The 14,298-nt window shown below is 38.6% G+C and overlaps 1 protein-coding gene across 2 annotated transcripts in view; it reads right to left on the bottom strand.

Moving 5' to 3' along the window:
• Positions 1-14,298, bottom strand: part of CCDC68 (coiled-coil domain containing 68) — a 1,130,692-nt gene that overhangs the window by 481,904 nt on the left and 634,490 nt on the right. For both annotated transcript variants that reach the window (XM_044075050.1, XM_044075059.1), the window contains one exon: positions 8,672-8,797. In XM_044075050.1, coding sequence (XP_043930985.1) covers positions 8,672-8,797 — 126 coding nt within the window. The remainder of the gene's footprint in view (positions 1-8,671; positions 8,798-14,298) is intronic.

The following is a 14,298-nucleotide window of genomic DNA, read 5'->3' as shown; positions in this document are numbered from 1 at the left end:
TCAGCCAGTGAGTCGATTATGGCCCCCAGTTTGCAGTCATCTGCAAACTTTGTCAGCCATAGTCCTCCTGTGTTAGCCTGTACCTCAGAGAAATATATACTGAACAAGAGAGTTCCCAGGACTGAGCCTTGTGGGACTCCACTTGTAACTGGTTTAGAGTCTGACATGGCACCTGCAATTCTGACCATGTGGTTTCTATCCCTAAGCCAGTTTGCAATCCATCTTATGACATAGGGATTGATATTTAAGCTGGTGAGCTTATTTATGATTCCCGAGTGGGGTATTGTGTCGAAGGCTTTTGCAAGGTCAAGGTAGGCTGTGTGGACTACCTTCCCTTCGTCTATGGCCTTGGTGACTGTTTCAAAGAAATTGACCAGGTTCAAGAGGCAAGATCTGCCCTTAACAAAGCCGAATTGGGTAGGATCCAGTGTTTGGAGGTTTCCAATGTCTTTGTTTATGAGTTCCATGATGATACACTCCATAGCTTTGCAGACCAGGCTAGTTAGGCTTATAGGGCGATAGTTTCTGGGGTCCGTTGTGGCACCACCTTTATGGAGTGGGGCCACTGTTGCTGTACGCCATTCTTTGGGTACATATCCTGTTGTAAGGCTGAGACTGAACGGTGATTTTAAGTGAGGGTTCAGTTCTTCTTGGAGCTCATGCAAAATACAGCCCGGGACACCATCCGGTCCCATTGATGCTGTGTTTTTTGCTTTGGAGAGGGCAGCTCTCACCTGTGCATCTGTGATGTCAGGGAGGCTACACTCTGTTGGGATAGTCATTTGCTCATTTGGGGTTTGCACTGAACCTCTCTGCCAGGATGTTGGCAATGTCTGTGGGTTCAGTGTATTTTTTGTCATTTTGCACTAACTCAGAGCATATCTGGGAGTTTCCACCCAGGTTTCTGACATAACTAAAGAAAGCCTTGTGATTTTCTTTAGCATCTTGTGCAATTTTTCTTTCGAAGCTAGCCTTAGATGATTTTATGAGGGATCGTATTTTCTTGCAAGTACTGATCAGAGTTGCCTTCCCTTTCAGGGATTTTGCTCTATCATGTAGTAACTTCCTCCTTCTGTTATACAGCTTATTTATGGCTGGGGTCCACCAGACAGGTCTCCTGCCTTTGGAGGAGTGTGTCTTGGTTTTATTTGGGATAGCATGATCCATGCATTCCTGTAGGTATCCATACAATGTGTTTGTAAAGGATTCTGCGGTTTGGGCCGTATTTTCCACTGGCCCTGGGGCTCTGAAGGATTCCACCTCGGTTTTGAGAAGTGGGGAGTTTGCTTTTAAGAAGTTTTTGACCGTGGTTTCCTTTGCTGGGGGTGGAGACGGGATATGGATGTCCATAGTGATTAATTTATGGTCAGATCTTACCAATGAGGGGTATACCTCTGGTATGGAACATAGAGTCCTCATGTTGGTGATGATCAGGTCCAACATGTTTTCCCCTCTTGTGGGAGTGGTAACCAGTTATTCCATAGCATTTGAGTTTATAAATTCTAAGGACCATTGGGCTAGGGTGTTGGGGCTTGAGTAGTGCTCCCAGTCTATGTTTGGGTAGTTAAAGTCACCCAATATAATGGTGTTTGGAGAGACCTCCATATTCTCCAGTGTCTTCAGGAAAGCCAAGTGGGGTTCCTGAGTTTGGGAGGGGTGGTCTGTAGCAGGCTACAAACTGGAAGGCAGTTTTGCCCACTGTTAGTTGCACATGGATGGTCTCAGATGCTTTGTGCAGTGCCACTAGCCTGGAGGTATGGGTATCTTTGATGAATATGGATACTCCCCCTCCTCTTGTGGTTCAGTCCAAGTTTTGGGGCTGAAAAGCATGGTATGAAGTATAGCCTGGTAGTGCTGGGGTGCTCTCGTGAGCCTTGAACCAGGTTTTTGTTACTGCACAGATATCGATATTTTCCATACTGAGGAGAGCCTCAAGTGCATGCATCTTGAGGTTTAGACTTCTGGTGTTGAGCAGCATTACCCTTAGTTTCTTTTTCCTTGTGTTGTCTAAGGAGGTGGGTTTGTCTTTTAAGCCTTGCCTAAAAAAGGCACTATGGGGGTGGCAAGAGCCTTGGCCAGTATTCGAAAACCCAGATGTGACAGGTGCAAGCCGTCCTAGTAAAGCAACGTGGCTTGTCAAGCATGTCATCCCAGGCTGACAGACACTGGATCCCCTTTGAGTGACACCAATAATTTAGCCAATTGTTGAAATTGATCATTTTGTCTTTATACTGTGGTATCATTCTTGATGAGGGTAAGATGCTACTCAAGGTCAGGGTCATACTGGCCTGGGCCACATGATCAGAGAGCTCCTCTATGTCTCTTTTCATGTAATCCAGGGAGGTACATCTCAGGTCATTCACACCAGCATGGAAAATGACGGAGTCATATTTGTACTTGCTTTGGAGTGACCTGAGTGCTTGTGTTATGTGGCGTATCCTGGCACCCGACAGGCAGCTTACAGTGACCTTCTCCTTGTTCAGCCTGGTGAGAGGGACGTCAGTGTGTCTGACAATAGAGTCACCTATTACAAGTGTATTAGGTGTGTTGTTTAGCCTTAAGGGCTGTGACTGTGTGGCACACTGACTTTGTGAACTATGTGATACGTGGGTATTGTTGTGGGGTAGCAGTTGCTTGGATGTATGCTTTGGAGGTCTCTGTTGCTTGGGAAGATTTATATTTGGATCCTCCGAGTATGTTTTTGTGTGTTTATGTGTTTGGTTTGCTGTTGCGATAGGTCTATGTGAGACTGGATTTGTGGTGTGTGTGATTACCTTCTCCTCCAGACTGACCATGCCAGTACTATGTTGAGAGAGCTCAGCCTCCAGTTTGGCTATATAGTTGCATCTCTCACATATATTTGAGCTTGTTGGGAAGAGGAGAGGGTGGTCTGTGTACATAAGGCAGTTGTAACATTCCCTTAAGATTCCCATATTCACCAACTGGACAGGAGAGTAAACCTGAAACTGACTTTTGGACATGCCAGAATAGTATAAGGAATTACTTTTTGACTTGATCAAAAAGGACCAATAGGGAGCCAAGTACTTAAAGGGAGTATAAGAGGGTGTAGTGCGTTAGTTTATTAGTGCTTACTTATAAGACACTTATCCTAGCTACTGCTGGGTTTTAGAAGGAAAATAGAGTGCTTACTTTGAAATTTGGAACAGTTATTTGCTAAAAAGATTACTATCAGCATTTTATTCTTTGAGTGATGATTTTTCTTCTCATCAGAAGAGGAAAATAGTTCCTTTCCTAGCCTGTACTCATTCTTAGTCTGATTGATGGGATTTAGACTGGGAATGTCTCTCTCATATTCCTCTCACTACAGAGTGGAGATTCTAACTTTGAAGATTCCTCTCCTGAAGAATGGTCGTTTTCTAATACTATTGCCATAATGTTGTTCTTCTTTCGGCTTCTCCTGGTTAGTGGTCAACACAGTGGAACTCCAGTCCGCTAATGATTGGCAGTAGATTTTTACAGTGCCAAGGTGCCAGCTCAATGCCCAACCTTCAATGAAGGCACGCCCATTCTATGCATGTCTTTCGAATGCCACTCGACCACGGGAGGACATGCAGACTCCACACAGAAGGTGCTCCAGCCGAGAATTGAACGGGAGAACCTCTTGCTGTGAGGTGACATCGAACGGGAGAACCTCTTGCTGTGAGGTGACAATGTTACTGCTGCATCACAGTGGCTGTAATACTATTGTCATAATAAGGGAATTTTTTCAGTAGGTACAAAGAGTCACATCTGAATGTCGATAAATATATTTGATTACAGGTGTGACGCCCCTGCACTGACCCAGTAATCAAGGAGCCTCAATCCTCACCACTGGCAATAGCTAGGGGACATACACACTGGGAGGATAAATACATACACAGAAAGTTCAATTTCCCTTATGAGCACACATAGATCACAGTCTGTCTGGGGCTGGTTTCTTCTTCTTTCTCCAGATCCCCAGTAAGACTTCCCACTGGCACAGCTCTAGGGTTGAGATTTCATCTGAGTGGCCAAGTCTCTGTCCAACCAGTGCTTTGTGTGCCTGCCCAAGTAGCTGACACACACACACTTTGAGATTTGATTTATATACAAACACACACATACACACACACACACACACCTGGGAAAGACTGGTATGGGTTTACTAGCTATGGCCCCTTCTGCCCAGACTATAAGGTAGTTCGAGCTGCCACCGGACAACTCTTTATCAGCTACTATAAGGCCCTTACAAAAGGTGCCCAATCCTACTGTGTAATGTTACTATTAATCCAAATCATAGCCTGAACAAGCAAGGCTATAGGAGTGGCCTGTACAGTGTCACCAAATACATATGCCAGTACTCTAGGAGCTTAAATATGTCTCACAAATATCAGCCACAAAGATAAGTTTAAATATATTTAATAATAAACAATAAAGGAACAAGACAATACTCAGTCAACCAACACAGTTACTTCAGCATTCAAAACCACAGGAAATATTTAAAACAGCAATGCAGAACAATCTCAAATAAATACAGAAAACATCTAAACTAATCTTTACTATATTCGTAACTATATCTGAAAAGGGTTACTATGCCCTAGAAACTTAGTTACAGCAAGGCAAATGCAGATAATGATGATGAGTGGATGTTCTTACTAGGTCCAAGACAAAATACAAAATGCACAGTCTTCTGAGAGAGTTCTTAAATTAATATTACATTTTACTGATGGGTTAGCCTGGGTGACATCACTTTTTGTCACCTGACTTCAGTTCCCAGGTTAAAACAGAAACTAATTAAATTTTAACATCTCTGTGTTAAAAATACATATCTCTCAGATGTTTACAGATCTTGGAAGTTGTAAAACCATTAAACACTTTACATTTTAAACCTAGTAATTACATTTCCTCCAAGACAATACGATAACGTCTAGCTCTAGACATTGTGTCTGCTACTGAACTGAAACTGAGAGATAACATCTTTTGTTTATGGCCCAACTATAAAGTAACCTAACCTGAACAATTCTTAAAATTTGCAGGTTAATCTTCTATGTTCCAGCAGGCTATGCTATGGTTGCATTCTTAAAGCGAAACTCAGTATATAACATACAGTTCTGTATAAATCATATCAATATTCACAAATGACATAGAATTATTTACAATATTTCAGACAGCTGGGCTGGCAGCGTGACAACAGGTACCTTAGAGGATAAATTTTTAGCAGCATGCACTTCCCCTGACAGCTAGTCAACTGCATTTAAAAAGCTAATAAGTTGTATAAAGTGGCCCAGTAAGTTTCTTTTTTCGAACCTTAGGTTGGTCCTGCAGTAATTTCCTTGTCAAAGTCAGTTTCTTCTACGCTTGTTTTAGTAGCCAGCTTTACCCCTTATGACAACATGGGAAGGGGTTTGGATATGTTTAGTAAAATAATGCATTACTCCTCCACCCTGGCCTCCAGAATTGTGAATTGCAGGTACACATGTGTAAATTTCTGTTGGTGTCAGGATAACTTAAGGAATTTAATTGCTGATCTCTGTCCTTTAGATACTAAAGCTTCTTAAGTCTCTGTGATATCTATTACTTAACACAAATCCACTGAAACAAGCTTGCAAAAAATGAAAGACAGGCAACAGATAAGCTAGATCCACAAAGACGAGCCACAACTCTTAAAATCAGGAACTTTATTCCAAAGACAAAATCTTGTAAAAAAGGTTAGCGTTTTCGTTTAGATAAATATAAACTTCTTCAGACACCATTTCTTAAAATGTTCTGATTTAAATACTAAACCTTATAATTACATCACATTCTCTTAATTAAATACTATTCCATTTAAAGTAATACTTATTTTTTAAAAATTATATACATATATTCTGTTTCGAAAACCACTACCGCCCTATTCATGCATAAAAACATTAAATGAACCCTAACTCATAATACATTATATCCACCTTGCCTTTTACGATAATACATTTATTTTATCTTGCTTCTTTTTAAGGCTTTAAGCTTCAAAATCGGGGTTATAGAGCTCTGCTCATTAATTCCTGGCCAGCTATCTGCTTGTAACCTTACTTGCCATTCAAGCTCCCTTAATTCTAATAACAGACACCATGCTTTTTTATCATCTATTGATACACTATCAATGATGGTGTACATGAATTGGTGCTCAGAATGATCTTTTATGTGCTTAGCTAAGGCATTAGAAAGATTAATTTTTCTAATAGCATATTCATGCTCATATATGCGTAGGGAGAATTTTCTCTCCGTTTTTCCTTTATAAAAAGCTGAACATGATTTACATATGCTTAAATACACTACTGCCTTAGACTCACAATTGCATTTTCCTTTTATCATATATTTTTTACCTCTTATATTAAATTCATTATTTACTTGTATCTTGTGGCACCATTTGCATGCTCCACACCTTTTCATACCTTTCACAGTACTTTCACTATGATTCTCTTTATATTGCAGGAGTTCTTTTAAATTTCTTCCTCTCCTATTCACTATACATGGCTTAACTCCTAATATATTTCTAAGCTCTTTGTTTTCATTTAATATAACCCAGTTTTTTTTTCAAAAATCCATTTAAGTAATCTAAAATCTTCGCTATATGTAATAATCAATGCTTCTGAAAACTTATGATTATTCCTTTCAACTAGATCTTGTGCTCCATGTAAATCATGACTATAGTTACTTCCTCTATTTCATGTATACTCATTTCCTTTGATGTGTTTTCCTTGTGTAAAATGGGTTTAAAATAAAATATATGATAAAAGGAAAATGTAATTGTGAGTCTAAGGCAGTAGTGTATTTAAGCATATGTAAATCATGTTCAGCTTTTTATATAGGAAAAACTGAGAGAAAATTCTCCCTACGCATATATGAGCATGAATATGCTATTAGAAAAATTAATCTTTCTAATGCCTTAGCCAAGCACATAAAAGATCATCCTGAGCACCAATTCATGTACACCATCATTGTTAGTGTATCAATAGATGATAAAAAAGCATGGAGTCTGTTATTAGAATTAAGGGAGCTTGAATGGCAAGTAAGGCTACAAGCAGATAGCTGGCCAGGAATTAATGAGCGAAGCTCTATAACCCCGATTTTGAAGCTTAAAGCCAAACAAACAAAGATGAACTGGGTCCTACCCCCTTTTGCAGATTAGATATGGTAGCCTGGGATCTAGGAACTCAGTTCAATTTGTCCTTTTAAGTTTCATACATTCTGTCAGAACAAAACATTGCAGCAGACAAGCTGAACAGGACCAGGACAGACCCTCATGAATGGAAGTTGCATATGCAGGTTCTTCCAGGAATTGATCTGTTTGCCTCCAGTCACAACAGACAGCTAAAAAACATTCACTCCTTGTAAGCAGGCTTGGAAGACAGATGCTGTTTCATTCCCATGGATAGGAATATTCATGCATGCTTTTCTACTCTTTCCTCAGATAACCAGAGTACTACTAAAGATTCAGAAGGACTCTCCAAAGGTAATTGTGGTAACCCCATTTTGGCCTAGGCAATGGTGTTTCCCCCTACTTTTGAAAATGGGCAAGGGCAGTTACTATAATCTTCCTCACAGAATGCAATTACTTGTACAGGACAGGGGAAGTTTGATACACCCTAAACTTTAACTTCTTCAGTTGCATACCTGAATGATGAAAGTATAATACCTTTTAGGCTCCTTCTTTCTGAGGATATGGTACAGGTATTAAAGGAGTCAAAGAAACCTGCTACTAGAAAATCATATATGAGTAGGTGAAAACTATCCTCTAGTTGGTGCTAGCTCCTATCTTGGAAAAGAGTATCACTATGAATTCTACAAGAAAAGCATGCGAGTTTCAAGCTCTTTTGCTTAGTCATTCTTATCTTCTTTTTCACAAAGATAGGGTTACTTTGAGAACAAATCCTTCCTTTATGCCTAAGGTAATTTCAGAGTTTACACTAAGCCAGGCTATTAACCTTCCTGTTTTCATTCCTATAACAAAAATTTCAGGGAGAAAGAATTCTATATACTCTGGATGCCCCAGCCAAATCAAATGCTACATTGCTAGGAAAAAAAAAAAAAAACTTTTTATCTCTTATGAGATGTCTTATCTTAAACATGACCCGTAGCTTATGAGTTTTATTTATTTATTGCCATTAATAACTTGACAGTCTCATTGACACTGACTATAGTATTTGGATTTTTAGTGCCTAAAGAATGTCTGACAGACTTGTCATAATAAGGGTGTTTTTGCCATGTCATAAAATGTGAACATTGAAAGGATTATGTTCCAGAAAGAGGGGTTAAAATGTAACGGGAAGGCAAAAGTAAATAGTAAATATATGCATGAAACAGTAATGTGCTTTAAAGCATTTCTTCTGAAAAGTAACAATAAAAAGAAAGAACATACAAAATGAATTAATACAAAGTTATCTGCATTAATGTATTACAATATAGTTAAATCTCTCTGATGCTTTAGTTGCATTCAAAGTTCCAAATGTGCATTCCTGTTTGCTTAGCATTGGCAAGTATCCAATTGTAAAAGAATCTTCAAAGATGAATATTATGAGTATTAAAGTAAGAAACTCTGGTTAAAAGATATTTGTAAGAGACTTACAGATTTTTTTGAGTGTGTGTCTTTTACATTCATTTTCATAAAATTCTTATTTCACCAGTATAAGTAATGAAGACTAGCTTTCCTGTATACCTGCATTCTATTTGCTTCTTCCTCATGGAGTTTCTTCAGTTCTTCTGCCTGTCGATGGTAATTTTCATAGAGCTTTCGTGCAGCATCTCTTATACTTGAGGCCCCTGCTTCTTGACTGGCTTCAATCTAGAATGATAAATTAAAAGCGACCGTGGTTAAATTGGTTTCAGATGCTTATATAGGACTATGTGACTAGTCCATTAGTGAAAGAAATTCAAAATCCATTTTATGGTTTCAGTGTCTGATGAGTTACGCAAAATGCTCCAAAACATTTCAGAGTCTTTTCTGTAAATCCAAAAGAAAAAAAAAAGAAAGAAAAAAGGGAAAAAATGGAAAATTAAAATGCATATCAGAGATTTTTGGTTTTCTTTGAAATCTGATAAGGGAAATGCAGCGTTAAGCTCCAGGGACAGAACTCTAAAGCATAAGCTATGTGTTTTGAATGCCATTTGCAGTGGTTTGTTATACATTTCTTAGCAAGTCAGTTCACCAAACTCGACAACCAAGGTCAAATCTCCTCAAATGAAAATTCAGTTGAATAAGCTTTTACCTTTAATGAATATTATATGGTAATTTATTCACTTAGACGTAATAGTCAACTGGGGATGACCCTAAGATGTCATATTTGTGTTGTAAGCTATTCTTTCTGATAAATAAGTGGATAACTGAGAGGATGCCCAAGTAAATTCATGCTATAACATTCCACATAGCTGAAAAAAATTTATTTTCTAAATTCCTGCATTAGCTGCACCATTAAGAACATCTTTTTTCTACATTTGCAGACTGCATTTCCATCTGTTTGGACACTGGATGATGTATTATGTGTGATGTATCAGAATTCAGAATGCTAAGAAATTACTTTCAATTTTTTTATTTGCATTAGACTTTCTTTTAATCCTACAGCTGATTACTTAATCCAAGAGCCATTTTAATATGAAAATAATGCTGATTCAGATGGAAGCAAATAGTTAAAATGTCTAGTCAAAAAAGTGAAGATATTCTATGCAGAATGGGGTAAGCATTAAGAATATGAGTACTGATCAGATATTTTTGCTTAGCACTCATGTTAATTTGCTATGGGACGAAATATAAACATGTATTTAATTTTATGAAGAGGATGAAAAGGCGCTGTGCTTACAAATGCTCCTTAACAATTTCTAAATATTTAGATCTTGACAAAAAACTGAAAACATGAAAAAAGTCAAGGAAGTAAACTAACAGCATTACTGCATTACCACAAATCAGTCACAAATTTTAGAAGATCAAAAGATCTTTTATCATATAAGAAAGTTTCCTTCTCTGCTTGATGCATTTATTTCTGTAGAAAAAATATATATTTAAGACATGCCCAAAAGAACCTTATACAGAAAAAAAGAATCTTTGTTAAAGATGAAATACATAAAGGTTATATATAAAATGAATGTGGAAGGGCAGCATTTAAAAATGCAAGCAGTATGCATTCTCAAGCTGTGTCAAACATTAAGTATAATAAAAAAAAAACATTCTTTCACTGGTAGAGAAGTGTAATGATTATTAGTCAAATGCAGGGAAGCAGAAAACATGCATGTAGGGAAACAGACAGCACAGTGCAAAGACTCAGAAGACCAGCCATCAAACATATCACAGAAACTGTAATTGGCTCACCTTCATCCACAAGTATGAAATAATACAGAAAAACACATATAAATTAGTGGGTTCGTTTGGAAATGGATAAGGAGACACACTCTCAAGGTTGTCAAAACAGATATTTTAAATATGTTGAGATGTGGGAAGGAAGATCAACTTTGCTAGATTTTTTTTCTTTTTATCTGGAAGGTCTCACATCAGCATGCTCCCCTCAAACAGCATTTATGCCAGTTGTTCTGTGGCATACTCTTCAGCTGTACTGCTGCATAGTTGCTCAGCCTTGAGATGTGATCAATTGATAATGTTACTATAAGGACAGAAGTAGGAGAAGTTACTAAAGCAGTACTTCAGATTAAATGAAAGGATAGGTGTGCTTTTCCTGGTACATTTGAACTTGTCACACTGAAACCTTAAGTCACAGCTTCATCTGATGTCAAAGCTGTAAACTCTATTCCTTGTAATAGTCAATGAGCCATAGGCAAAATTGTGCATTTCAGTTACTCATATGAAAAAGTCAAGAAGAACAATGCCATTAGGTTTAAAATTAGACATTACATATAATTCAATGTTTTTTGTTTAGAATAGTTTAATATAAACAGCACTCCTGTGAAGGAGAAGGAACACCAGTTTTACTGGCTTTAATGTTGAATGTTACATACAATTCCTTGTTTGCTATGCGATGCTGCTTAGTATAAAGAATTTGTAGAATTGTAGCACAAAAGGGAAATGGCCTGAGCTTTATGGCATTGAATTATAATGCATGAGGAAGTCGATCAGAGTGAGAAGCCAAGCAGGGATATAGTGAAAACAGTAAACATTAAATAAACAATGAATAAGCTAATAATAAACAATACAAATAATAATAATTTAATAAATTAAGACTAATAAACAAGAAATAAAAATTGTCAGTGTAAAGAAGGTAAATTTTATTTCAGTAGACGTGATGAGATTTCAAAGTATACAATGAACTGGGTTGGAATGTCAAAGAAAGATCTGACACTGATTAGAAAGTAATATTTTGAAAAAGAGGACAATTGAAGTAGTAATGAGAATTTGAAAATGACAACAGTGGTGACCATGAAGTAATTTGCAATGATATTCTAAGTTTAAATTTAAAATATGAAGTTAAACAGATAGAAGCAAATAGTAGAAATGTTTGATCAAAAGATGAATGTATTCTATGCAGAATGTGGAAAGCATTCAGAATATATGTACTGATCAGTTATTTTTGCTTAACATTCAGGATCATTTGCTATAGGACAAATGCACAAACATGTAATAGCAAAAGGTGCACCAAATGGTGTAAAACTGATCAATGTCCTGTATTATGTTATATGTGATGGATCAATGAAATAGATACAAGGGGACAGAAAGGGAAGATGGGAAGATTGTAAGATGTATTTTGTCTTTTATCCCTCTGTTGAAAGGTGAAGGGTCACAGGATCCCAGCATCACTTTACTGCCAGCTGGTGGATGCTATGGGTGAGCAGCAATGGACTTCCCTGATCATTCTGGTATTATAGACAACCTCACTAGCCTAAACATAAACCCCTATGTCACAGGATGGGTTGCCAATTGGCTGATGGACAGAGCCCACATGGTGAGAGTTGCGGGAGCTAGGTCTGACCCTAAACCGGCTACAAGTGGTGTTCCCAGGGCTGAGTCCTAGGACCTCTCCTGTTCGGCATATACTTCTCAGAGGTGCAGCCAAGCACATGAAGACTATGGCTGACCAAGTTCACAGACGACTGCAAACTAGGGGCTATAATTGACTGTCTGGCTGACACAGACATCCTCCGAAAGGGTCTCACTGAGATGGATACCTGGTGTCAAAATAATGGCCTCAAGCTAAATGCCAAAAAGTGCATAGTCATCCCCTTTGGAAAAAACAAAGTACCGACAGACCACCACATAGGTTGTTGTCCCATAAATACAGAAAATAATAAGGGATCTGGGGACCCAAGTAGATAGTAATCTCTCCTTTGATAATCACATTGCCAAAGTGGTTAGAAAATCCTTCTATGTGGCACACCTAATCACAAAAGGGTTTGCATCCAGATCAAAAGAGGTCATTGTGCCCCTCTACTCATTACTCATCAGATCCATCATAGAGTACAGCACCCCATTTGGGATGTACCTTACAAGACACCTGCAACAGCTAGAAAGACCACAGAAGTACCTCACCAAGAGGATCACTGGCCTCAAACAGATACCCTATGCAGCTCGACTGAAGAAACTCCAGCTGTACTTGGTTGCATACTGCCTACTCAGAGGTGATCTTTGCCTGACATACAAGGCCATGTCCAACCCAGAATTGATGGACATGTTCCACCTAAAGAAAACCTTATCCCCTCGAGCCACACGCTCTAGGGAGCTAAACCTCACCACAACAATAAATAGGATGTGCTGGAGGGATAGATTCTTGTCCCAGAGACTTCCCATGCTTTGGAACAAGACTCCAGTCTACATTAGGCAGAGCACCTCGCTAACACTCTTCAAAAGAAACCTTGACGAGTGGATGTGAAGCAGAAAGTTTACCCCGGGGATCACTTCAGTGGCTCTCCTGGACAGAGGCATGGGGAACTAATCTAAGGGGGCAGGGAAAGCCAACACATTCTGGCTAGGCTTATACATGCCTTCGGGCAGATAGCCTCGTACCTACCTATGAACCTATTATACCTAGTGATGTATAAGAATGCTCCTGCAGGTGCTTATCTTTAAAATAATGCACTGCATGTAGTTCCCTTATTCCCAGGATACTAGAAAAGGGCAATACCATCTTCACTGTAATAGCTGCTCTTTCCTGTCACACAGGTTTTGGTCTTACAAACTACTACACATATAGAGGGAAATGTTGGTAACAACAGACACAGTCATCAAAAGTGAGAAGAACCAAATAGGAATTAAACATTTGTAATGTTAACTTTGAGGGGAAGATAGAAGGTGGAGTTTGGAACTAATTTTTATGAAGGAGCACTAGCAAAGTGAATAAGACTAAGAAGAGATACAGAAATGAGACATGCTGACTGCTAAAAATGTCTTTACTATACCCTAGTCACTTCCTGTAATATAATCTGCAATGGCACATGTAGAACTGTTTGAAGAGGAGCAGGCATATGCTATTGTCACCAAATTACCACTCATACAAATCAGAGGTGACCAACTGAACATTGGGTGGTGTTGCACCTGCTGTATGTTATGAGACCAGAAAGGTATTGTATGGATGATTATGGAATACTCATTACACTAAAGCTGAAAACCTAAAATGTGCAACACCATCCATATTTCTTTTCTTTTCTGATACAATATTGCCCACAAAAATGTTTACATTTTTTCTATTCAGATAGTTATCCTTACCAAACACCAGTCAAGATCCTCCATCCTGTCTCCACAAGCATAAGGACTGAAATGGTATGTCACTTGTATATTTCTGCTACACGTCATTCAGCACTTCAAAGAGATGTATATTTGAGACAGTGAAATAAATTAGCATTGCCTGGCAGTTAGTGTGGATGACTAAAGTTCTGACCTGTTAATCATCTGCTTCCTATGCCAAGGGTGCAAGGTTTGAATCTTTACACCTTCATTTGTCTACTGTATGTCCTTGGGCATGTCACTTAACCAGACAGCATTTTCTGGGGAAATTGGAAATTTGTGCTAGGCTTCTTAATCATGTCATGGGCTGCATGCTTAACAGCTACCCATAGGTTCATAGTGTCATAGGTGTGTACTAGGCTAATGGCCCTGGAGCCTATATAAGCCTAGCCCAAGAATATTCCCTGACATCAGGCTGCCCAAAGTTAGTCCCCAGTGCTCCTATCAAGCAAGGCCACTGAAGTGATCTCCAGGGTGAACTTCCTATTGCCTATCTACTCATCAAGATTTCTCTTAAAGAAGACCAGTGAAGTGCTCTGCTTGACATGAATGGGAAGTTTGTTCCAGTGTATGGGAAGTCTCTGGGTTACAAACCTGTCCTTCCAGCATGTTCTATTTATTGTGGT

The sequence above is a fragment of the Protopterus annectens genome, chromosome 1.part1 (genome assembly GCF_019279795.1).
Source record: "Protopterus annectens isolate FY-2018-M chromosome 1.part1, PAN1.0, whole genome shotgun sequence".
Classification (NCBI taxonomy): domain Eukaryota; kingdom Metazoa; phylum Chordata; order Ceratodontiformes; family Protopteridae; genus Protopterus; species Protopterus annectens.
Note: the sequence above shows the minus strand (reverse complement) of the source record. Positions and strands in the feature narration are given on the sequence as shown.